A 26,931-nucleotide genomic window follows, 5' to 3' on the forward strand; every position below is an offset into this window, starting at 1 on the left:
GTTCAAGAAAACACATTAATCATGAGGCCACAGAGCGAAGCCTGTATTTTATTATTATTTATTCAAACAAACCACAATTCGGCTAAAGATGCAGGTCTGTATCATTACGAGTGTGACTGAAACACATTTCACTATCAATCTACATCGACTTTTCTGACGTGACGTGAGTGGACACTGCGATGTCTCCAGGATTATGCAGCTGAGAAGAAAAACTGTGGATGTGCTCAAGCCTGAATGGTAGAAGGAGGGTGTGCTCATCAATATGTCATATTTGGAAGCCCCTGGTGCGGATCCCAGTGTAACCTTAGCTTTCCCCTCCCTTGACCCTCTCCTATTCTTAGCCTGGGTCAATGTGACAATCATCAAAGTAATTCCATGAAAGCTGAATTGTGCCTGAAACTGATACCTTTACCCAAAGTCTGCCGGCTCTCTGTTAAACTATTGGAATTGATGTGATGTTTTCCACAGAAGAGCTACAAATGGTTCACGCCCCACTTTTATATCCCAGTGTAGGACATGCACAAAAACTATTACACTGCATTTATTCTGCATTTAAAATGTATAAGTGCAGTATTCACATGACTCATCATAAACAACAAATATCACTATAATACAAGATTTGTTAATTAGATATGGAAAAGTCTTCTTTTATCAAAGGGTAAATCATGTGACAAAGGGCCTCTTGGCACCTTACCTAAAAGATGTAGTCTTTGTGCTTCATTTTGATTACATCTCTGTGGTCATTCTCATGTGTTTTGTGTGCCTTTGTAATTGGTTTGGAGTCCCGTTGTTCTCCTTTCATGGCCAAATTATGTCTTTTTTTTCTTTTTGATTTTGCCTGTCTTTAAATTGATTTGAATGTCTCTCTATGGTGTTGTGATAGTAATGACTTTTATATCTCTCTATTAAGTTTCTTTCTTTGTGACCCTTCTGCAGGTCTAAGATAATTTAAAATCTCCTTGTGGTACTTTTCTATCTTTTTGTGGCCATTCTGTGTGTTTTAGAGGTGATTTTGCCGGTCTGTGAGATAGGTTATCTCTCTGCATGGCAAGGTGACTATTTGGAGTCTCTTTGTTGTTATGACACATTAGCTTTATGTCTATGTGCATTTTGTGGTTATCTAGTGCCTACTCTTGTGCAATTTCAACATTTTTCTATTCCCCCGTCATGGTTTAGGGTCTGTGATCTTTATCTGTTAAGGATTTTTTTGTGTCTTTGCATTTTTTTGTGTCTTGAGTTCTGTTAATTATGACAATCTTTCTTATGATTTTGAGATGTTCATTGGGTATTTATCTGTTCACAGATTTATTTTTGGTATTTGTGTCTTCCAGATGAATACATGTATTCTACATGTATTATTGTGTTGTTTCAATCTTTCTGATTTGATATTGGGTGCTTTTCAGCATGTTTGTAGTCATTCTGAGTCTTTCATTAAGTGTTATTCCACTTTGAGTTCATTTCTATTGAAGCTTTCTATCAATAAAATGTTTTTTTAACCTTTAGTTTACCAGACATCCCTTGTCGGGCTTAAAAAAAATATCTTAAGCATGTCCTGGTCACCACAGGAAGCAGTTCAGACAAAACAGGTACACATAAAACATGCAGGAAAATGTCAATACATTAAAAAAGTACAGAAACAAGGCAAGACAAATACTTGCAAATTATTATAATATATTTCCCCATAAACAAATACAAATTGAAATCTTTCCAGTTACATCATCCTTACAGCAACAGCTCACTCTGAACTCAACCCCCAAAATCCAACCAATCGGGATGCTCGTTGTATAAGCGCCGACCAATCAGAAGTCTCGACATTTACGAGGGCTTTTACTAACCTGCAGCGTTTTGAGATATTCAGACCTGTCAAAATTAGCACCGGTCGTTCAGAAAAAAATTAACAAAAAAAACGTGCCTTTTTTGTAGTTATGTCAGAGTGGACCTACGTCGTTGACGCCACTTTCTTCATGTCGTCTTTCTTCTTTATCTAGCGGAAGGTAAGAGAAGAAGACTTTCACTGATCGTAGCAGCTAGCGTGCGGTGATGTGTCGGTGTAGCTAGCTGACAAGCACGGCGCTCCTAAAACGTTTCTTTAACGGTGTGAGTCAGTCACACCTGGCGTCCAGTTCACCTCCACATGTAGTTCTTCTCAGACGTTAATAATTAAAATAATAATAATAATAATACGTCCCTTCTTTGACCATGAAGTGCTTGTTGACTAGATGCTAACGGTAGGCGCGGTGGCTAACGTTAGCTTGTGTGCAGCCTTTTAAACGTGCAACTAGAGGCGCACAGGCAGCGGATAATCCTCCAGTAAAGTAACGGCTTCATCACCAAAGTACTGTTACGCAGAAACCGTTGGTGTGTGTGAATGAGAGGTGCAGTGAACGAGCTCATGTTACTCGGCTAACTTAGCCCTGTTACATAATCCTGATGTGCAGTCATCGTTACACCCCCTTCACCAGCAGCGGGCTGCCAGCGAGGCATCAGCATGGGCTGAGGCTCAAATCGAATATAAAACTTATTCTACACTCCGAAGCTTCAGACTCCATGACTGCATGTAGAAGCGATTTGGTTGTGATCAAAGTCAGAATGGGATTTAAAAAGTCGTCATGCTGTGTAATGTGTTAGTAGCAGTGTCTCTTGTGGACGGATGTGTGTCTAAATATAGCTATTAAATTCTAATTGACACATGAGGAGCTATCTGAAATAGTTGGGACACATCGTCATCATTAAGCAAACTGAGGAGGCACATAATTGTACTCTGGTCCTGTGTGATTCCTGGGAAGAATCCCTCTCAGGTGCAGAATGAACACCAGACTATTCGAGACTGGTGTGTGTTTTCATGACAAATTCATTTTTAAAAATAGTCTATAATACTGCTTTTTGTAAAATGTGAAATCGCTCAGCAGAGCTTACATTGATTGTAGTACATATTTGAAACATTTCAAATCGTGTGCTCGTAGATTAAAGCACAGATCAAGACAATAACAGCAAAATGTGATGTTTGTATAAAAACTATAGACTACATCTATCATAAAACATATGAAATCCAAAGCACCGGAAATGTGAAATGCAAGCAAAAAACGTGGGTATCCTCCCCCTCCAAAAACAGCCATTGTTCTTTTGTTGGGCACAGTAATGGATGAAGGGAGAAAGGGATTTTTAAAGTGGTTGAGTCTGCACTTTGAACTCTGAATCTTCTACCAGAGAGCCGGCGCTCGAGTGGAGAACATGAGCTAAATCTGCTAAATACATGAACTGTATTAATATCTAGTCTCTCTTACTCATCCAGGTCTGATCAATACAATCAAGCTTACTTTTCAGCTGTACAGTGTGATTTTATTAAACTTTGCAATCTGAGTCCTAAAAATGACATGCAACTTACTGAGGTGTTTTTACAAACCTGCCTTACAGGTGTTGAGTGAGTAACAAGGTGGTTACCCACAGCTTTTGGGTCAAATACCATCATAACTCCCAGGTGCAGATTGTAGAGGAGTGCACGTTTCTCGGTTTAACTCTGTCTAAAGACCTGAAATGGGTCAAAAACACTAACCGGGTTGTTAAAAAAGCTCGTCAGCGTCTCTACTTTCTACGTAGACTTAGAGAATTTACTGGCAGAAGATATCGTTCGCTGAGATGCAGGACATCTCGATATGCCAGCAGCTTCTTTCCACAAGCTGTTATCAGCCTAAACAGAGCACTTTAATGTATGATCTTGCACTTTATTGAATCTGTTTCAGTCGATCGATTTCACAGTGTCAATTGTTTACTGTTCTCTTTGTTTTATTTCTGTACTTTTATCCTGTTTTATTTATGTACTTTTTAATTAATGTTATTTTATGGCTGTACCTGTCTTGTGCACACTGGGGACTTTTACAAATTTATTCCAATGTGGTTTTACTGCAAATGGCAAATAAATGAATCTGAATCTGAATCTGATGTTTCATTCACCTCTAAAATAAGATGTTTGTCATCACAGCAGTCTACAAAGTAAGGCCACATAATATATGACAAATGTATCATCATTGTGACATCAACATGTATAATGTATGCATATCTCAAAAGTCTAATAACTGCAATAGATTATTGTTGTTGTTGTTGTTATTCTTCACATGCCAACAAATTTCTGCCCGTGATTACTTTCTACAGAAAGTGTGTGAGAATCAATATAAATCGGGGCAGGAAAAAAGATTACGGTACTGTTATTTGAAGAACAAATCTCAAAGACATAATAAATATTCAATATCCCCTCCACTTACCCCCCAAAAATGTTTTGGGTGGGACCAGATATTTATTAAACATTTTCTGTGAACTATTACAGAGTTGCAAAAAAAAAGTTTTTTTTTTAATTGACCAGCGTGCAGCAATATTGTAATTACAATCTGTGAGATTGTAATTACAAAATGCCTACTCAACACAAGCTCAAATATACCAATAATTAAATACAAATTGTCAACTGCTTCCATGTAATTCCTAAACATTTACTATGAAGTGTTGTATAACATGGAGAAGGTATAACAGTTGAAAAAAATACAGTGCATGCATAACTGACATCCAGACATACAATATACTTAGGAGTTTGTATTATTGCACATATCATTAGAACATTTTCGACAATATAACTGTTGTATCATGTTCAACTGATGTCGCACAGCTCTTCTACAAAGTCGTCTATTTCATGAAAAAAAAAAAAAGAAATGTCTTTGTGCATAACACTAAGGAGGGCAGTATTCAAAATTGCTTCATTCTTCTTTCTTTCATCATAGGTTTCAGGTGAGAACTGTAGCCACATTAATTTAAGCACCTGGACAATTTTACTGATTGTAAAGTTTAGTGCTGCACTGTCACGATAAACATTTTCTAGACTGGATGTCCACAAATGGAAACTTCTAGAATGTTGTCCAGCATTAATGTTTCCTTCCCAGATGTGCCTTTCAGCCGCACCGTGTGCACCGATACACATCAATCCTTCACAGGTGTTGGCTGGATCGAATCAGCCACAGCATGCATGAGTCTCTTAATATATTCTGATTACTTTTTCATCTTGGCTCATTTTAAATGAATGCAGTCTCGGATAATATTACAGTGTCTCGTCTTATTTTCCTGTGGGTGTATAGAAAAACTGATATGTCCAACCTTTTTTTTTTTGTAGAAATGATTTATTCTACATTAAGTTGAACAAAGTTATAATATTGAATGTTCCTTTTGCATTTCTTATGTTTGCGCGCCATTGCATTTTAATGGTACGTTTTACCAAGCCTTAGCCTTTATTTGGAAAATTGTTGTTATCTGGCACTAACAAGTGACTCATATTTTTTTTTTTCCTCAGGTGCACTCTACAATTATGGAGTTTTAAAAAACAAAGTGAGAGTTTTGGGGGGGAAGGGACCCTTTCCCCTCAAGTTTGATGGTTGGACTGCTGGACAAGAAGGTCAGAGGGTTGTACAGTTTGTTGCGTTTTGTAAATAACTAGATGAAAAAACTATTTTTGGAAACATTTGAATATACAGTTTTGTATAAAGCAGAATAAGTTTTTGTATTTATTGAGTACCTGATGCCTGTGAATGCTGCAAGCACCTTAGTCTGTGTAAGACCTTTGGTCGAAATGGTGGACTGAAACAAGCCGCACAAAGGCTCTGGGGTCGCTAGGGTGCGGTGGAACCTCAACACAAGCACAATTCTAGCACTCCAAACCATTTCGACCGTTGTTAGTACATTTTTATTTTTCCCTTGGGAGCCATCTCCTGGGTTTCTTTTTTTTTGTTGTTGTTTTTTATTTGACGTTTTTGTGACGGTGTTATTACTTTGGGCACCCTGCTTCATATCATTCTTGAGTGCGTCTCGGATTGTGGGTGGTGGTGTGTCGGAAGCACTTTGCAAATAGAAAGGGAGGGGGGATTGATTGTGGGGGTTTTGGTGGAGGGCAGGATGAGCCTGGCACCGCCAGACTGCACCCCGAAATGCCGGTCACAGCAACACGCAGACCAGGTAATAGCGGCGCTGACGCGCGGCTCCGAGGGGCAGCTCCACGCGTTCCTCACGTCCCACTGCCACAACGCCACCAGCCTGCGCGATGCCTTCGGCCGCACGGCCCTGCACCTGGCGGCCTCCCTTGGAAAGAAGGCCCTGATGGAGTGGCTGCTGGAGAGTAAGAACGCCGACCTGATGGGGAAGGACAAGGAATCTGGCTGGACGGCGCTGCACCGCAGTGCCTTCTACGGGCAGATTCACTGCCTCGTACCACTGGTCAAGGTGAGTTTTGAAGCTTGATTGTCACATGATATCGTGATGTGAGTGACATGGTCTGATTTTGAGTTGCGAAAAGCGATTTTCTTGTTCCTTTGGTTCTTCATAACAACCAATTTTCTTCAGGCTGGTTATATTCAGATAAAACTGAATGAAAGATAGATAGATAAATTAAAAATAGTTGGAAATCTTTCATGTAATGTAACAAACTTGATGTGAACTGGCGATTGTCCTGATTTTAGTGTGGTTTTTTTTAATCGATCACTGCAGCAAATTGAGCCATGAACCAGCCTTCCTGCCGCAGCATCACAAGCTAATTGTCAGTTGTGTGTCAATGTTTGAAAGCAGGAAGGAAAAACAGCCCAACGGCTGCTTGCAATATCTGCAATACCATCGTTTCAAAAGATGGAAGCGTCAGAGCTTCCTTCAATGCAACCAGTTTGATACGACATCTAGAAAGTGAGCACCTAATTGAGATTTTAGTCTTAGGGCAGCGTGAAACCAGTCACAATAGACTGCAGACCAAACGCGATCTTCTATCCCCCAAGTTTGAGCTGAAAGGCTCCTGTAGTCCAATGGGTAATGCAGACAACTTTATGAATGCACAGCTAACAAAACTCAAGAGAGGTGTATTCAGTAAACACCTCAATAAGAGGGTCTTTAATCACCGCCTCTACACCATAATGTATAACAGTCTGCATAAATTGGAAACAAACGTCTCTAACCGAAAGAAGTGGTCAGAGAAATGAACAATTCAGGAAAAGGCAACAATGAGTGTGTCATCCTTGACATCATAAATCTTATTTGCAAGTCATGTATGAAGGTAATATATATGGTGTCAGATCAGTAGAGATTCAGGATATTACATTTGATAAACTCCCTGCCTGTGAATGTCTGATACAAGTGAAGCTTAATGTTTTCCTTCAGCATGGCGGGCTTCTCAGCACTCAGGACAAGGAGGGGCTCTCTGTCCTGGACCTCACAATGAAGGATAGGCCAGCACATGTTGTGTTCAGAAACACAGGTAGGGCTTATTATCATCATGTCAAGTTCTTTCTTGAGTGAGGGAAAAGATTAATCTTTAAACCAAGCTTCAGTGTTGGCTTTGCTTGTATTTTCCTCATCACTACAGACCCAACCGAAGTATACACATGGGGAAACAACACTAATTTCAGCCTCGGCCACGGCAATCAAGAGAGCCGACATCACCCTGAGCTGGTGGATGTGTTTGCCAGGACTGGAGTTTACATCAAGCAGGTAGACCTAACAACACACTCCACTGTTGTGCCTTTTCCCAAGAGGGTGGGAACCCTGAAAACTGCACCATCACACCAGTAATGACCTCATGCTTCAACCGAGCGTCGTTATGAGTCACAACAACACCACCACCACTTCCAACAGCTGGCACACATGGGTATTCTCGATAAGGCGGATCACATGGTTGAAACCAGCAAAACAGCCCCTTCCCTCGAGCATTAGTTTACACTGCCTGGCTCCTCAGGGTACATCAGCATTTGTAAAAATGTTTTTCCACTATGTTTGGCTCACAGTGGCTGGCGAAGAGCCACAAATCTACAACTTTGGAATTTATACTTGTGACTTTACCATGTTGATTAAATTAAATTACATATATGAAATATGCTTTTATGCCAGTGTGGTTCAAGGTTGTGTGCTCATTAAAGAGAGAGGAATAAGAGCTACTGTCTGTTATATGAGTCTAATCCAGGTCATTGTTGGTGTGTCAGTCAATGACTGCCCTCTCTTGTAGAATCTTAATTTGTGACTTAGTGGAGCTGGTGTGGTACATTGTTAACCTATGCTACCAGACTGTGCCAGCCAGGCTACTATTTCATGCAGTTGTCATGTTGATGCTCTTAGTGTGATTAATATAGTTCAACAACCTCCAGTGGGTTGTGCACACACCATGTGCCAGACAGAGGAGATAAAGTGGGGCTGCTTGACTGCGATAGATGTGTTTTTGTAATGATTCAACATGTTTGTGCATGTAATTCATCCGTGCTCAGTGTTGTATCGGTGTTGTTTACAGAAAAAGACGTTTTTGTTTGACCTGCCTTACTTGTAATGCAGAGTAATTTCATGAAGGCACTGGGGGACAAGTGGATCTGATTTCATGACCACACAATGACCCAGTGGCACTGAGCGTAGTCTTTGTCTTCCTAACCCAATCCAGCAGGTGCCAGGGGTTAAATATTAATTCCACAATGACATGTTTTTAATTAAATGAGCTACACTGGCGTGCATGCATGTGTGTGAATGTCCACATCAATGAGATACTTCAGGAAACATCCCCGGGCTCTATTGAAGGCTCGAGGGGAGCGATGTATTAGTAATGATGTTTGCTTTTCCACTTGTGGCCCGGCCTTTTATTGGCATAGTGTTTTACTATCACTACATGAGGGCTTGGCACAGGGACATGGAAAGAGTCGCGCTGTGGCCTCTGGCCGATAAGGTCAATGTTATAAATGACAGAAGCTTTAATCATCACAGCACAGATCCTCAGAATTTCCCCCTCAATACCACACATATTAAATCTAAAAGGAAATTAACAAATGTGTTTGTTTTAATCTGTTCCGTCTCCCTGTAGGTGGTCCTGTGTAAGTTCCACTCGGTGTTTCTGTCACAAAAAGGCCAAGTGTTCACCTGTGGCCATGGGCAGGGAGGAAGACTCGGCCATGGAGACGAACAGACGTATCTGGTGAGGTTTCTTCTTGGACTTCTGTTTAAAAGGAGACTCTAAATTGCCGGTAGTTGAGATTGTGAGTGAATGTGATAAGACTGGCGATACATTCAGGCCGGGAGTGTTCTGCTTTCGCCCAATTTCAACCGGGATCAGCGACAACACCCCTCCACCCCGAGTGGTTCAATGCCCGCTGCACACACCGTCCGAGACGAAAGATAACAATCATGGTGATATCTTTGGTCTTGGCTCTAAATTAGTGGCTGTAAAACGTCGCACTGTCACACAGGTTCAAGGACGGCCGTTGTCATGGTCTTGTGACCAAAGTCAACCTGTCAATAAATTCTGACTGTCAGAATTTTGGGGTGATTGCGACCGCTCCTGTGACTTACGTCAACTAACTAATAGAAATGCAGGATGAAACAACGTACTGATAAGTGTGATACTGACGCTAAATCCAAATAGAGGCTTTGCAGGTACAGTGGCAAAATGCATCAAAAGAAGTATGTGGGATGTAAACAAAAACTTAATTTAGCTTTTCATTCAAATGCATAAATGCCACAAGGGCGACAGGTCCTTTAATGTTTAGTTGCGTGATTGGATGGTGAATGAATATTGCGTTTTGTTCTTGCACAAGCTCGTCGTATGACTCACATACATCATGGAATACAACTCAGCTTGCGTTTTCATTGTGCAGTCTGCACATAGCAAAATTCATAACGTGCCCAAAGTTTATTAGCTTCACGTTGTACAATGTGGTTAGCTGTGAACTTATATTGTTGTGTGTAACAGGCGTTAAGTGACATAGAAGAAGGATGAATGAATCCATTCATTCCCTTCTAATGTTCACCATAACGTCTTCCGTCAGCTCTGACAAACAGGAACGATACGTCATGAATATGGATTTTGTGGTTTCTCTTAAAGTGGTGATGCCTGTCAAACTAAAGAAAAGAGTTCAGTTCTGACGAATGTCTTCGTTTCAGTTGTGTATTGCTGTTCTATAATGATTCACTTTCTTTCACTTGTGCTGTCCTCAACTATTAAAGATGGAGCGCTCTCCCCTGACCACAATCCTATGAGCACAGACAAATATCGGGCTCAATTATTTTGTTTCTGACGGGACCAATGGGAACTAGTGTTGTTTTGTTTAATTCCCAGAGTTGTTGACCCTTGTATTTTGATCAAGTATCCAGTAGCTACTTTTGAAGTGTCCTCCCTTTTGAGAGCATTTATTTACACTGTAACATAACTGAATGAATCAAACAACTTAAACTTGGTCAAATAAAAGTGATTAGGGTTTTGTTTAAAAATAGCCTATTGTTTTCACTTTTCACTGGCCTGTAAACGTCTTTATAGCTTCACTTAGTGATAATATATAGATTATTTTCAAACACAAATATTATTTTTGAAGCGCATGCAGAGAATTTTGTTGCTCATTTCCACAGTGACTAAATGAAGGAACACTGACACAAACTGTTATTTAGTCTTCACGCATCTTCTATACAGCTTTATCCTCTTCAAGGTTGTTATACCAGAAGTGACACTAATGCAGCATTATATAAACAAAGTGTGGTGACGAACTTGAGGCTTGTGACACTGTTAACAATCAACAGAAGTCTGTCTGGAATTCTTGACTTGCTGGAGCTGCGCATGGATTAGACTATTAAAAAAAACCCAACCTAATCCTGCATTATCAGCTTACTTCATTCCTTCTTTTTGTCTCCCTAGATTCCTCGGATGGTGGAGGGTCTAATGTCCCACCACTGCTCCCAGGTGGCAGCGGCCAAAGACCACACAGTGGTCCTGACAGAGGAAGGCTACGTCTACACTTTTGGTCTCAACACTTTCCACCAGCTTGGCTTGGCTCCTCCTCCTGCCGCAGCACATGTGCCTAAACAGGTAAGAGCGACTGGCTGGAGGATTGAAAAAAAACATGCTATTGTGTAATACTTCTTACCTGCTCTGTACGTAGGTGTTCTCCAAGACTCTGAAAGGCCGGACAGTGATTGGCGTTGCAGCGGGGAGGTTTCACACAGTGCTGTATACCAAGGAGGCGGTCTATACAATGGGACTCAATGGAGGCCAGCTGGGTATGTCTCGGCCCTGAATGTGGAGAAAACTGTAACATAATAGACCGCTGCATAGATTTCTTCTTTTATATATATACATAATGTGGCTTAACCAACACTATTTGTGCTAAAAATGTCATTTTTATATGCAGCCATTTCTCAACATTTGATGTTCTGCTCTTTGTCTTCAGGTTACTTGATGGATCCTAACGGGGAAAAGTGTGTGACTGCGCCTCGGCAGGTGTCTGCCCTGCACCACAAGGATGTTACCATAGCCATGGCGGCCGCCAGTGATGGAGCAACAGTCGTAGTGACAGACAAGGGGGATGTTTACCTGTTGGCTGACAACCAGTGCAAGAAAATGGCCTCAAGGTGACTGAAACTGAAATACAGCAACGAAGTTGCATTAAACACCAACTGTAATGGGAATGCACCAGTTTATACACACTGTGTATTAGAGCCCTCAACACATTGTTCTGTGATCTAAAAAATCCAGTGTCCTGATGTCTAAGTTCATCTGTTAAAGAAAGACTCGTATTCATTCATTTAAGGGAAGAAGAAATTAGCTTTAACAACAGGCACATTGTCTCATTTTCATGTTGAAATGACGATCATGAAGTTGTGAAATGACACCTCCAGAGATCCGAGAGCCAACTGATATAAGAGATTTTGACTCACACATGTAACTATATTTGATTTTGTTTTGTTGTTTTCTTGGTAGCCCTCCAAGGGATATATTTGGGGTTTATTTGCTTTGGTTTCTACTCTGCTCGCTGTCAAGACACTGGTCTGGTTCACTTTTTCTTGAAGCCAGAACACAGTGGGCTACTTTTTCAAAGTCTTCATCAACATCCAAACATGAAATGGAAACTTCCGCAGCATGGGTATTTTATACAACCTGGACAATTGCAAATTGTCAAACCACTATGTTCAAAATTCCACACAGTTTCACATGGATGCCATGATTTTGCTGCCTTTCTGTTGTTTTGACTACATGAATCCTGGGGCAAACCTTCAAATGAGTTTCATTCATTTATTTGTCTTACCATGAAAGGTTAACCAGTGAAAGTTTATTTCATTGTGACACTGTTTGAGTAACTGCAATGGGTTTCTTTGTAAAGTACATCTTTGTTGTTTGTTTGATGTTTCTGTTGTGAAGCAATTTTCTTGCTTATAATGTTTTGAGATTTTTATCTGGAATAATTGGAATGACTTTCTGAGAGGAGATTCATATTTCTGGCATCTTTGAATTGTTGGATTCATCTTGTTACCAGAGTTTAAGAACCTTATTTTCTCCATTTATGCTAAACCCAACAGCAAGAAAGGGATCGTCGCAGCCTCTTTTTTGAAATTTGGTATTGTTTATTTTCAGCTGTGCCACCAAACGATTCAACGTTGAAATGACAGTGAAACATATGTTCCAGCCTCAATTTTCTCATGGATTTGTACACTTTGAGAAACAATCAACCACATGTGGTTGAGTCTTTAAACTCTCAATGAGATGCGTGGATTATTTATTGACTAAATTTCATACATTTGTTCAAATGACACCACTTATCTTTCCATCATTTTGGTATTTATTTGTTTTTTGTACTCACCTGCAACCCAGTCAATATTAATCAGACCAATAAACTGCAGATGAGCAGGTTGGCATTTATTTATTCGTTCCACTATTCCAGAAGAGCAGTCTGAATTGACCAAAGCTATAGTTTTATTGATCGAGCGACTAAACCTGGGAACTCTATTTTCTTTTATGAAGCTGAGTCGATCTGAAGATTCACTTCTTGTTATGTTACAACAATTTCTTACATGTGTTTGTGCCCTCGATCATCTCTTTGTAGTTTTATCTGACTGTTTGTCTTCTCTATAAGCTGTTGTCTGTTCAGTATCACCTGCACATTATTTCTCAAGTTAGTGCTAAGAATATTGTTGGCTTGTGGGACTCATAGGTGTCCACTGAATATAAATCACTTTAATTCCTAAATAATTACAATTAATATTTTGCTGTGTATCTTTCAGGCAGCTCAACATCAAGAAGGTCCTGGTAAGCGGAGGTGGTCTGGACCACCGAGTGGACCCTCAGGTTTTGAATGAAGGACAAGGGGAAAAGGTCACTGTTTTGGCATTGGATGAAGCTGGAAGGGTGAGTGTTTTTTTTTTTTTTCATGTAAACAAGGATACCATTGGATTTCAGTCATTTAAGATGTGTTAAAACTCAAGTTTACAATTAAGTAGGTTTCACTTTTCCAGTGCTGGGCCATGGTGGGAGTCTGTCTTATTCTTATTTTTAGCAGCACTTCTATTGTTTTCTAAATAATTTGACAGAGTAGATGATTATACAACCTAAAAATCAGCCTCTATGTTATCCCTTGGACAAAAATGGTGAGTCAGCCTTGCCTGTATAGTTTTTCTTTTCTTTTCTTTTTTTTTTTTTTAAATGTTCCTCTTTTTGTTTTTGATTCCCTGCCTCCGTCAGGTGTTTTGCTGGCGTTCCTCTGGCAGCTCGGTGAGACAGTGCCGGTGGGCGTACGCACGTCAGGTTTTCATGTCAGACATCGCTCTCAGCAAGAACAGCATGATGTTTGTGACTCAGGACGGGGAGGGCTTCAGTGGCGCGTGGGCAGGAGAATATAAGAAATACGAGGAGAAGAAAGGTGAGAACATCACGAGCCACATGTGTTCAATCTCTGTGTTGGCAGATGTTTTGTAGCTTGTTGGTGATTTTTCCATTTCATCCCATGGTTTGATCCACATGAGTCTTGTCGCATTACAGAGGTTAGCGTGGAGGTTTGTGGCCACTCGGATGCGGGCACAATGTATGAACGGATCCGCCTGGAGAAACTCCCGTACGTCCACAGAGCCGTCAGCATCACTATGGACTCCAAAGGACGCAACTTTGGAGTGCTGCAGGCGGACCCCAAAACAAGGTGGGAAAGCTCCCTGTAATGTCAGACCATACAACGGTGCCTGAACATGAAGGTTTAACAGTGTGATCACTTTCAGCGTCTCAGTGAGATTTATATCAGAACTGTTTATTTCGCCTGCACTCAGTGTTTTATCAGTTTAACTGTACAATGAACTCCACTGTATTTAACAATGGATAAAAGAGTGACTCAACAACTAAAGATGTTAAACTGCCTTGTTACAAGATCAGCTTAAAAAACTAAAAGGTTTTGGAACATAAGTGAAGAAATGCCTAGAAAACTCTCAAATTCACAATCAATCCAATGAATCAAGATTGATATGTTATTTACTCAATTTGGTAAATACTCCAAACTTTTTGGATCCTGATATTATTTGAAAGAAGGTTGGCTTTTAATCATTTTACTGTTATACACCGTCTTGCCATGACATTAATGAAATACCTCAAATCTATTTTCAATCCTTCCTCTAAGCCTGCAGAAGTTTCTCCGCATTAACAGAATAGATCGGTCCCGGTGAATAATCTGCTACAATATTGTTGTTGTAAGAGTCCAGAAGAAATTTACTGTGGGACATGACTGAAATGTTCTGTTTGTGAATAGCTGTACATATTCCATACTTTCTCTTGATCTCAGTCTATGTTCAGTATTTCACTAATTTCCTTCATGATGTTCCTAAACTGTTTATTAAACATTAGGTAGGTTTTGATGCCTTCTGACCATTTATAGTGTTATTGAAAACTACTTTAGAGACGTGAAAATGTAACTGCCAATGCTCCTCAGCAGAGAACAAACGGAGAACAATCATTTTGTTTACGAAGAATTGTTTGGAGTAAACTGGTGATGGGTGGTGTTATCATATCGCACATGGAAACACTTTGTAGCTCAGGGGGAGGTTAAAAGCTTTATTGGCTACTCTGCCATCTAGAGGCGATAGTCTCTCTCTATAAGATAGGAGATGAAGGTTGATAAAGAGGGACAAAAGAGCTACTCTCAGCGATAATTTGCTCCAGCTGCCCGGGCATGATGCTAAATAGTGCACTGTTTGTCTTTGTGGTCTCTTTCATCTGCTTTTGGCTGATCACATTCATACTGTTTTTGGGAGTCAGATGGAAAAAGTCTTGTCCTTTTTTATGCTACTTGTTACTCCTTTTATAATGTTTTACAACTTTAATATACAATATCTGCTCTCTTCTTATCTTGTCTCTGATTTGTGTTATTTAAATCTGTACTTGTTTTTGTGTCCTTCATGTACTCGACCGATATTTTCAGTAACTTGAATGTGCGTCCTGCAGCTTGTTCGAGATTCCCAGCATTTCTCCGTCCTCCTTTTCCCAACATTTCCGGAGCCTCCTGGACGAGGCAGACGAGACGGACAGCATCCACGACGTGACTCTGCAGGCCGGCGACCGCACCTTCCCGGTTCACAAGTACATCTTGTCCATGAGGTCCGAGTTCTTCCGCAAGCAGTTCGTGTCCGAGCACTGCGGGGTCGACAAGGAGCTCGATGAGGACGTGAAGAAGAGCGAGGACGCTGTGGGCTGCGACCTGCTCATTTTGGAGAAGATCCCAGCGGACATGCTGGAGTACGTCCTGCACTTCATCTACACTGACTCATGTGAGCTGCTGGTGCACGGGGCCCGGCCAAGGGTGTCAGGGGTCTTGATGGTTAAAAACCAGGTGAGAAAGTCAATAATGTTGCTTTAAAAACAAAGCAAAGCAAAAATGTAAATCCCGATGTTTTTTGAGCTTCACAATCAGAAATTTAAATAGTTATTCTTCTGCAGCTTACAAACTGCACTGATGTTGCTGTGACTGTTGAATGAAGACTGCGCTCTGCTCTCTCTGTTGCCCTGGCCAGGATTCAGAAGAGGACAGGCTTATCAGCAGCCTGCAGGACTTGGGTCTGAGAGGCCGTTCAGCCCTGGAGGTGTACCGTTCCCTCAGCCCTGCCACCAACGTCGATAGCGACAAGGCCAAGAGCAAAAGCTCCAAGCCTGGCAAAAAACAGAAAGGAGGCAAAGGTGACAAGGCACGAGCCAACGAGGGAGGGGCCAACCCAGTCAAAGCCTTACAGGCCGTAGCAAAAAAGCTTGGCCTCAGCAGCCTGTCGGCACGGTGAGAGGCCAACCATGCCCTGAAAACAAATTCATAACATTACAAACTTATTGGCAACCATTGAAATGAGATTTTTTTTTTCTTTTCCCTTCATAGATTGGACGGTGTCAAATTTGAAAATGGGCAAATTAACATTGTAAACAAGAAAACTGGCAGCAAACCCAAATTCTACCAGAAGAAATGGTGGGTATAATGAGTGTTTGTGAAAAGTGGGAGTCAAGTGCAAATTATTAAAGTTTTCTGATAGTGGTTTTGTGTTCGTGCAGCTCCTATCTTTGCGATGTAACTCTGAAATCTGAAGACGGTAAAGAGTTTCCTTGTCACAAAAGTGTCTTGTGTGCAAGACTGGGTAAGCTATAAGAGGCAGAACGTCCTTGATAAAGAACACATTCCAGAAAAATATAATTTCATGTACTTGCAATAAACAATGTGTACAGTTGCCTTGGATCCTCACTGTTCATCTATTTTACAGAATACTTCAACAGCATGCTTGGAAACCCCTGGATTGAGGTATGCAGTGTCTGTATTGAATGTTGCTCTTTTCTGTATGCAAGTCACTTCATATTTTGACATCTCCTACCCTTCAGGCCACATCTTGTTCTGCCCTGGAGATGGCCACCAGCTCAGAAATGCTACAAGTCATTATTGAGTACATTTACACGGATGAGTCTCCCACCATCAAAGGTAGCTTCTATTGTTACACAATGTTGGAAACACACATTTATTGCCGTATTTATCAAGTACAATAGCAATAAATGTCCAACCGGCTATGAGCATTGGAATGGAAACGTTAATGAGGAATGTTTCCTCAGAGTGTCTGAATGTGGAGTTCGTCTGCAACGTGCTCATCGTGGCCGACCAGCTCCTGATCACACGGCTGAAGGAGATGTGCGAGGTCGTCATCACCGAGAACTGTAAGTTCTGTTTTGCTTCATGACTCGCTGATATGCTTATCTTTGAACTGGGCATCCTTGTTTTTATCTAGTGTCACATCGAAGTATCAAATTTGATGGATCACAAGGTTAACAACAGCGAGAGACCAAAGCCTGCTCATGCATATGTGAACTGCCGAAAATAAATGAAATGACACGCCAAATTTTTTGCACCCGAGAAAATTTCAAGTGACGACTACAGCCCTTTCACAAACGTTAAGGAAGTCCGGGTGTCAATTTTCAAAGCTGAACAATCACAATGACTCAACTGTGCTTGTTGGGTATCATAAACTTGTGTGGTGGTGCAGAGTTCTGCCGTGCAGCGATACGAACACAGATATGGCCCACATGAGACTCATCAGAAGAAAGCCTTTCCTGTCTTTACACACAGAACTTGTTAGCTGCAACAAGCCGAGGTGTTCTGGGAGGAGAAAGCGTACACAATTTTGTGACGTTTGTAAACAAATATTCGACTGTCCTGAAAAACATGAGGAACACTGCTTAAGGTGAAAAGGGGATAGCTGCTATAATGGGATATTGTTCCTAGTCTCACCTCTGAAATGACAATGGACTACCTCATGAGGCCTGAGCTGAAGTGTTTGCCCTTAGTCTTCTGACCTAAACATCGTGGAGGATCTGAGGATAGACGTCACAGCAGCCGCGCATGTGAGACTTATCAAGAATATTACAGAATAGAAGCCTTTCGGAGGAAGAATAGGTGGAAATCCCCCAAACAAGAAATGAAAGACTCTTTGAACTTATATTTGCTCGAGGGGGTGTTACTAAGTGTTGACTATGTGCACGACCTACAATTCTGCTTTAGGCCTTTTTTTCCTCCACTGAAATCCCAAATCATTCACTTGAAATGTCGTCTTGTTTTAAGTGTAAAATAAATGTATCCTTGTTTAGTTGATACCATTTTGAAATCGGATCATCATTAAATGTGATGCTGCTGTTGGTGTTCACAGCAACAAGAATTCTGACTGTGTGTGTGGTTCTTTGTATTTGGCTAAAAACAGAAACAAGCTCAGTTTGTCTCCCTCAATAATAAGGTGAATACTTACCGTAATATCTTTTTAAGTGTAGAGATTATGATGAAAATGCACAGTTGACATTTCCCGAGTTTTTAACAAATGGTCTTCCTCCCCTCAGTGACCCTGAAGAACTCCGCGGAGCTTCTGGAGTTTGCCACCATGTACAACGCTGAGCAGCTTAAACTGTCCTGCTTCCAGTTCATTGTGCTCAATGTGGCCGCCATGCTGGAGTCCAAGTGAGGAACACAACATTTTTAACCCTGTGGATAGAAGGACATTCATATCTTGTCATTAATTCAGGGGAAATATATTTACTGCTGGAATAGTATTAAAATCAAGGTTAAAACTATATGGTGGTCTGGAGCCAGGCTGTTATTTCAGAAGAGTAAATGATGTATTGACCAAAACCACCCTGTGTTTATAGCTACTTAAGCTGCAGACCAAACAAAGAATGTATTTTACATTTCGGTAAAGCTAAACTGTCACCTTTCACACATTGAGGATGAAGCGCATACTAAGGTAACACTCAGTGTGCTTCAGGCTGACCAGTGAATGTTGGTTGAGTGTAGGACTCCAAGTTTTAATAATAAGATATTGTCATCAATAGCTGATCCATAGGCAGTGTTCGAATCGACTTATTAGGCTTTGCATAGCCACACCTGTACGAATCTTACAGCTCTTGATACTTGTTCACCAGTACTGGTGCTTTGATACTGTTTTACTATTACTGTTAATTTATTGATACTTATTGCACATAGATATTAACTTCTCGCTCTCAGACACTCATACTCACAATGATTGATCTATTGCTATTGCTATGGCCATATAGAGGGGATACTTCTCGGCAGCGAGCATCGGGCATCGGAAAATAATGTTATCTTATCACTGTGTGTCTCTCTCCCTTTCTTTTACTCCATTGTTCTCCAGAGCTTTGGATATTCTTAGCGATGAAGTGCTCATCGAGCTTTCTGCAGCCTATAGGAGGACGGTGAGTCACTGCCACCCCTTCACATATCCCCCATCTGCATCCCACTTTCCAGGACTTTAAAGTTTAAGCTTCACTTGTGTTGTTTCAACGAAGTAGCAGGTGAATGCAGTGTGGTTTAACAATCTCTTAAGTGTGCAGGAGCTTGATGCTTTGAGTATTGATAGTGAGCATTTGATCGGGCCTGTGACGTTGCTCCAACTCTCAACAGTCAAACTGTGAGAAATCAATTTCTCCGGTGGTGACAGCCTCTGTGGAAACATTACACTTGTGTTTTGATTAAAATAAGTGACTCTTGAAGGAGTTTGTGGCTTTTGTTGTGATTTACCCGCAGCTCCCTGTCATAGCTTCTGATGTGTTTGAAGCAAAGAGATATACTGCAAATGGACCGTGAAAATAGATGATGAAAATAAAACTCGTGGGATGTTGATTGATGTGCTCAAGCAAAAAGGTAGTCTTTGTCGGGCTACTTGTCTGGTTTTCTGCATGCACAGATGAAATCAGACTTTTGAAGGTGTCGAAAACCTGGCTGAATACATTTTAGTTATTAACAGTCCTTCTACATACGTCTTAGACTGTTAATGTTATCTAGAAATTACAAAAAGCTACCACAAAGCAGAATAATAAGTCTTTGTGCTCATATGCTTTTCATTAACATGCAGTATGATCATCCAATCATAGATGAGATTCATTAGTGTGTTACACATTTGTAACATGAGTTTCTCTGTACCATCAAAAACTTCACCTCTTGAAAAGGGCTTTCTCCATCTCTTGTCAATCTTCCACCATAAAATCAAAATAAATCCAAACTCGTCATAAAAAACGTCAAAAATTTCTTATTTCAATGTACATTTTAACAAATGAATCATGTGACACCTTGTTAAATGTTAAAAACACTGCATGTGTGTAATTTGATTTTCAGATTCCGGCAATGCAGAAGCGCATTATCACCCCATATCCCGATGCACCAGACCTCAGTATGTATGAGGATGAGGATTTGGATTTTGCGTTCAGCCCAAAACCAGAAGCAGAGCTGGATCACTCCTGCAGGTTTGTGTGCTGTAACGTAAACCAGTTTATACTATCTTGGTGATTATGCATTGCTTCTGACATAAATGTAGCACTGCCAATGATTATGTGTGCGTGGTTGTACATCCGTCTGTCTGCAGAGAAATCCTGTTGAAGAAGGCGAAGATGAAGGTTAAAAAGAAACCACGGAGACGCTCTGACAGCTCAGGAGGCTACACTCTCTCTGATATCATTCAAAGCTCACCTGCTGCAGGTACTCACACAGACATGCAAAGAAACTCACAAATATATGTTTTGAATACAATTTTCACGTGTAATAACATAATAGGGTCTTTAACTGAAAAAAAAACATACCAAAAGTCACTTTGTTTTCTCAGTGGTTTCCCCGTGCCTGGTGAAGTCTCGTAAGGCAAACTCGACAGACTCCCTGCAGGAGCTCCTCACATCGGACTCAGAAGGCAGCTACATGGGGGTGGGGAGTCCCAGAGACGTGCAGTCACCTGTGTTCCACGACAAAACTGAGGTTAATTTTACATCTCAGACTAGAAATACACCTTGAACCAAGAAAAGCTGCAAAGCAGAGTATTTCTCAGCATGTATTTTCTACTCAACAGAGTTCAAGCCTTACAGAAGTTGTAACCGCTTATAGATCAGATTTAAAACATCATAGATATCGACGTTTTGTGTTTTATCTGCAGGATGAGAAGGCTTTCAGTCAGAGGCTGAAGACGCCACCGAGCACCCCAACGGCTCTCAGGGGCGGCCTCCCGACTCCCCCCGACTTCACTCCACAAACCATCTCCAAGGTTCTACCTTGGTGAGGCAGAATTATTCTTCCATTATTTTTGTTTCACTTGACCAAAAATAACATTTGATACTGCAGTTAATCACATACCTCAATATGAGATTGAGCTTTAGCCCGGCATCCTCCCGCATTGTGTTTTGACTGGGTGGTGTATGGCAACAGGGAAAAATGTTTGGGCCTTTATAATGAGTGTGGTTGTGTTTTGACTATGCAGTCCTGCTCGTGCACCCCCAGTCTTGGACCTGAGAACCATTATGGACATGGAAGCCAACTCTGTGCAGACTCTTGGAGCAACTCCTAAAAGTCCCGGAGGGTGAGGGAAGGCAGGGATCTGCTTTTGTTTAGTTTATCCAACAAATAATTAGCTCTATCTGATTTTTATATGTCAACTGATGCAGGCAGCAACTGTGTTTAAGGACTGGTTTATGTACATTAGGTTTTTCTTTCCCCCCCACTGGCTCTTAGTTTGTGCATATTGTTGAAAATCGTCTCGCCCGAATCCCACAGGATCAGTACCAGCATCAAACACTCGAACGTCTCCACCAAACTGTCCCAGAAGCAGAGGAAGATGTTGGCCATGGCCAACAAAGAGGCCAGCGTGGAGTCCACAGCCTCCAAACCCACCCCCGCTGTCACCCCATCCAAAAGTAGTGGGAAGGCCTGGTGAGTGAGTGAGCCACAATGTGAAGACTGCTGCTTCCAGGAAATGTCTTCCTTGCTATTTTGATTGGATTCCAGCTGCTAAGTAGCGTACCAGGAAACAATATATTGATGGAAAAGATTTCTCTGTACAAAGTGCTGCAAGATAAAATGCCTATAAATCAGAATAATAAAAAAAAAAAATTGTCAATATCCTCAATCTGACTATCACCAGATTTGCCTCAGTTTGCTCTCACGTTTTGCCTTTATGGTGAATTAATCATCCATCTCCACCTGCAGGGCCACCGCCGTCCAGTCTCCACCCTCCTCGTGTTCATTTCGAGCTCTACTGGAGGAGGAGGAGAGCCGCCTGATCAGAGTGGGACAGCCCGGTGCACCGAGGGGCCAGACTGCTGTGGGATCCCCCGTCACTGCTACACCTCCGGCCAGGAAGGTCACCTTCAAATGTGCTGAAACTAGTGAGCCAGAGAGAGTTGCTGGGTGAGTGAAGCTCTTCATAACACGAGCTGTTAGGATTGGATGAGATTTTGCAATTCTTGATGTTTAAAAAAAAAGGCAGAAATGTGATTTAACCTCGACTTTGCACTATACTACCATCCTTACTGGCATCGGCATATATTACACTACATTACATTACATTACATTACATTGATTTACAGCAAGCACCATTAATAATTGGACATATAGCATGTGTTATAGTCTCTACAGAGTTGACCTGATTTGATTTAAATGCCCTCAAATCTGAAATAATTAATTCAAAGCCGAAATTGCTTCCAATCCATTAGGGTGCCGGAGAAAGCTGCTATACTGTAAAATGTGTGAAAGACCGTAAATTTTAAAGAATATCTCCCTGGGATTAAAAAAAAAGTACTCTCATTCAGATAAATTTATGTTGAGTTATTATTAAGGATGTCTCTTCCAGACAGAAACGCTGCAAATGAGGCGCACTTTTTTTGATGTCCACTTGGAGGCACTGTTGAGACATCTCCCTACAAATGCTTTTAGGTTTTTTAAAATCTGTAGCTTCATAGATATTACCCAGATACCTTTATCTCATGTTATTATTCCACTTGTCAGTAATATACTAAGCTGATTATGACACTTGTTGAAAATGATGTGTTGCCACAAGAAAACAGGAATAGTGTAAATATGACACCTAAATTAAAGGGGAAGTGTTGCCTTCATTCGCCCTTGATTTGTGCTGGGTCAGTGACAGGCTCTGCTGTGGTTGAACAGATGGAGAGCCGAGGCGCTCCGTTCTGACGGAGACGGACAGCTCGGACTGACCCAGTGCAGGGTGGGTGACCTGCTCGCTGACGGAGTCACCCCGACCTCTTCCACACTCCCTGATAAACTGGATCAACGTGGCTCACACAAACAACATTCTGCACACGCAATAATACTTTTCTGATTTTTCTGTTAAGTGTTTGACCATCTTAGAAGTCAGGCAGCTGTTATTCCTTTCCCTCCGCTGTACGTTTGCCCGTGCTTTCTGCACTATGCTGAGGGTGGACTCTGGGATATTAACCAGCTGTGTGAGTCATTGGAGTGAAGCCGGTGATGGTAATCAGGATTGATAAGGGCAGCCCTCGTGTCACAACCGATTCACACAACAGGGAGCAGGTTTCAGGTTTCCCCCTGGTATTTAGATGAGTGAAGACGGACGAGTTCAAGGCTCAGGAAGGAGCAGAAGCATCTTGGCTCAATCTTGATTCTGCCTCCTCAGACACGATCTCCATGTCCCAAGTCGGATTTTATTGAGAGGTGTTTTATATCATTTGATTGAACTCTTTTCTTTGAGTATGTACCTCTGGAAACATTTGGTGGAGACACAATCAAACACTTGCACCACTTTCCATATGACTTCAACATTCATCATTATGAGCGATTCTCAATGTTTCTTTGGCAGCATTTGTATCAGCCTCTGCTATAAATGAGTTCTGTACTAGAAAATCTCTTAAATCACAAATCAGACTCCAGGTAGCTCATGTAATTTATTCAACATGCCGTATTTTAAATGTTATGTCGATTAGACCTCAATGATCCTGCGTGCTTGTAGAGACAAAACGTATAAATATCCAAACAGGAAATGGCTTGTTCTGCAAGTCTGAGTTTTACAGAAAGGACTTTTAGTGTGCATAAAGAGAAATTTATGTAAACTTCACAATTCTCAACCAATCTTTCTACAAGATGCTTGACAGACATTTTAAAAGCATTGGGAAACTACATGACGAGGTCGATTGTATGAAAAAAAAATGTGAGCATGTTTATACAGTTAGGACAGCCTCGATATGAACATAAAACATTAGAAGGAATAAACACAGAGCAGCCGCAGCAGCGATGTTGGAGCTCGGTGGAGAGAATCTGTCACAGCAATGCAGAAGATAGAAGAGGGCTGTTTGTTTCATATTGTTAAAGAAGGCCAGCAGTTTTCTTTGGAGGCTGATGTGCAAGTAGATGTTAGATTTTGTTTCACAAACTTGACTTGAAGTGAATGCTGCTCTGTATCTGCTCAATATCAAACTGTGTAACTGTTTGCTAACAGCTCGGCGGTATCAACTTCAAAGGCATTAGTATGTCACTGTGGCCGTCGATCTGTTCCTGCTGCCCCACATAGCCATAAAAGGTGCATTTTATTCAGGATGTAGTCCCAAATTCAGCTCTGATCTGTTCAATGGACTCAATCCTTGTAATCGGAAAATGGTGAAACGCTCAGCCACTTCTCATCTGTACAATTTGATTGTTCCTTATAGTTCCAAACGGTTCCATGTGAAATCAAGAGGCTTCCATACTGATGGTTTTGGATGCCGCCTCATAAACGTTGGCTGTCCACCACATTTGGTCTTTCATGCTAAACTGCTTTATAACCGCTGTGAAATGAAGAGCCGGTTCCTGGGAGAGGCAGTATCTTCTCCTGCCTCTCGCACACCAGCGGTTCAGCAAAACGGCTCCTCGAGATAAAAATCAATAGTTGCACATTTGGTTTAAGTCGTAGTTTCTTCATTTTCCAATCCCATGACCGTATCTATGTAACTATACCTCTCCTTCTCTCCTGTGGTTGTTTCATGGTCGATGGCATTGAGATGCATGATACACTTAAAATATATGTTCCATTGGTTCACAGCCCAGAAACTCTTTCAGTCCTGCACCAAGATGGAGAATTTCCAGGATCTGTCTTGCAGCATGTTAATGTTGACATGCAATGTTTCTTTATTACTGCGGTTATAGAGCCCCCCCCCCAAGCGGAGCCTCTCTGATTTGCCAAAACACGCAATACCTTTCGATTGTCAAAAGATTCTTTTCATGGTTCTCTTTCGGCACAAGCGGAGAAAGCCTTAAAGCCTTGACCCCATTGATCTCTGAAAGTGGGTGATTCCATCCTCACATTTATTACAGTAGCCGTTCGTGTGGGGAAAGTATTTGCATTAAATACGAAACAAATTCAAGAGGAACATTTTCAGAAATGTGTTTATATGTTACAGATGAACCAAACTTGGTGTAAAACTATAGAATCTAACTTGGAGTTACACAATTGGAGAGGTTTGGACATGTGGCCGGAGCCTGTCATCGCCGCTGTGCTGCACCTTTTGTCCACCCCGTCGAGACTCTCGTTTACTTTCACGGCGACGGCACAGCAGCACAGTCACTGACAGCCACCTTGCGTGTGTGTGGCCCGCCTCTGCCCCTCAGGCCCTGGTTGCTGGGTGCAGTGGGCAGCCCTCCCCCGTCCTCCCTGGTGACCTTTGCTTCCATCGTGGAGGAGGAGAAGCAGCAGGAAGCCGCGCTGATCCGCAGCCGAGAGAAGCCGCTGGCACTCATCCAGGTGACGCATCTCTTGCCCAACAGTGTTAGCGTGTGCACACACACACACACACACACACACACACACACACACACACACACACACACACACACACACACACACACACACACACACACACGATGCCGCCAGGAATAAATTTGAAGCTTGAGAAAACCCACTATAAACTACAGCGACGGCCCCTCAGTGCTGAGCGCCTGCTGTTTGCATCTTGACAGACTGAATGTTCAAGCTAATGAACATCACATTGTGTGCGGTGCCGCTAAGAAACGAGGAGTCTCCCAGTTTTGTCTTGTGACGGAGCCGCGCCGCTCCTCGCCCGCTGCCGCCAGACGTCTGCCAAGTCCTCCTCAAAACACTTTGATTTCCCCCTGTGGCTTTCTGCTTGCCCTTATGTAAAACGCTCTACATTACCATTAGGCTTGTGAGAGTCAGCATTTTCTTTTTTACTCTCAAATGACATGCGGTCGCCCACCGTCACATTTCCTCGTCCCCCCCCCCCCCCCCCCCCCCGTGCCTGCAGATTGAAGAGCGGGCCATCCAGGACCTGCTGCTCCACTACAAGGCGCGTGACAACCCGGACGAGCTGATCGTAGTGGAAAGGTCCTCCAGGGGTCCCATGGCTGCCCCGACCTGGAACAAACACTGAAGTCTGAAGGCCACAGCCGCTGCATACCATCAAAGTGAGAACATCTCATCCAGTTGTCACTTTGTGTTATTGTCAGCGTCTCCGCTGCCCCCCCCTCCCCCCCCCCCCCCCATCACCCCCGACAGCCCCATCAGAACCATCTGCCCATGCTGAGATGTACCACAAGACTCACAACAGCCCAGTTTACCATGAGCCTGAAGCAAAGCCACGCTTGTCTCTGCAGTATTATTCTGATTTTACTTCATTGCTGCTCTTTTGGAAGATGAATCCCGTTCTGCTCCTCTTGGGTTGCTGCTTTTCATTTTAATCGTAATTTTTGTTTTTAAAGCGTCACAGCTTTGTTTAGTAGAGTAACATCAAAACTTAGCAAGTTTTCCAAATGAACCTTTGATGCAAAGTGAAAGATGCCAAAGAAGTGAGAACTAACTTGAAAGTGATGGCTCCGAGCTCACATCCACACGCAGGCCTGCCTGGATGTGTGTAAGAGGCAGAGCATCAGCTGCTCCTCAGACCTGCAGTGACCTGTGAACCAAGGCACCATAGTTGGTTTCTTTTTCATGCTCCTCTTAAACATCTACATTGTTGGATGGGTTGCTTCTGCAAATGTTACTGAAAAAAAATATTTAAAACTCATTTCATGTGTATTTGTCACAGTTCAGATACACTTTTGATCCTTTTCCAGTGAATGCTAAATACTCAATAGGGGTAGTTGTTTGGAAATGATTGTTTTCGACATGGTGGTGTGCCTTTTTTCGAAGACTGGTCCATACATATAGCAGCTAAACAATTATGTATCTGTGTTACCTTCCATTTTCATCAGTGGTTTAGCTCTCCAAGTCTTTTCCCCCTGGAGGCGGTGCAAGCTTAAGTGTAGGTACATCAGATGTGGACCATGTGTTCTCATGTTCAGGTGCCATTGTCGTGTATGTGAAGAGAAACTGGCATGCAATAATAAAATACCCCAC

General features: G+C 41.9%; 1 protein-coding gene across 2 annotated transcripts; it reads left to right on the top strand.

Moving 5' to 3' along the window:
- The first annotated feature begins 1,850 nt into the window (after nt 1-1,850).
- On the top strand, nt 1,851-26,931 carry ibtk (inhibitor of Bruton agammaglobulinemia tyrosine kinase). 2 transcript variants are annotated; one of them, XM_080501039.1, is made up of 29 exons: nt 1,851-1,994; nt 5,330-6,252; nt 7,174-7,270; nt 7,379-7,503; nt 8,852-8,962; nt 10,673-10,843; nt 10,917-11,034; nt 11,205-11,385; nt 13,033-13,156; nt 13,490-13,667; nt 13,787-13,940; nt 15,230-15,614; nt 15,796-16,052; nt 16,149-16,235; nt 16,319-16,401; nt 16,525-16,562; nt 16,640-16,736; nt 16,865-16,966; nt 18,137-18,254; nt 18,946-19,006; nt 19,926-20,053; nt 20,173-20,285; nt 20,410-20,555; nt 20,731-20,849; nt 21,052-21,150; nt 21,345-21,500; nt 21,777-21,977; nt 25,188-25,320; nt 25,841-26,931. In XM_080501039.1, the coding sequence occupies exons 2-29, from the start codon at nt 5,929-5,931 to the stop codon at nt 25,964-25,966; spliced, it is 4,032 nt and encodes a 1,343-aa protein (XP_080357165.1). In that variant the 5' UTR covers nt 1,851-1,994; nt 5,330-5,928; the 3' UTR covers nt 25,967-26,931. The 2 variants fall into 2 exon arrangements, with proteins under 2 accessions (XP_080357165.1, XP_080357166.1); XM_080501040.1 differs by lacking the exons at nt 25,188-25,320; nt 25,841-26,931 and adding an exon at nt 22,734-25,149.

The sequence above is a fragment of the Blennius ocellaris genome, assembly GCF_963422515.1.
Source record: "Blennius ocellaris genome assembly, chromosome: 8".
Taxonomy (NCBI): Eukaryota; Metazoa; Chordata; class Actinopteri; order Blenniiformes; family Blenniidae; genus Blennius; species Blennius ocellaris.

Bases quoted from the DNA above. Each gene is read 5' to 3' on its own strand.
- ibtk (XM_080501039.1), top strand. From the start codon at position 5,929: ATGAGCCTGGCACCGCCAGACTGCACCCCGAAATGCCGGTCACAGCAA. The intron at 15,615-15,795 runs GTGAGAAAGTCA...TGCCCTGGCCAG, and splicing joins TCTTGATGGTTAAAAACCAG to GATTCAGAAGAGGACAGGCT. The intron at 18,255-18,945 runs GTGAGGAACACA...ATTGTTCTCCAG, and splicing joins GCCGCCATGCTGGAGTCCAA to AGCTTTGGATATTCTTAGCG.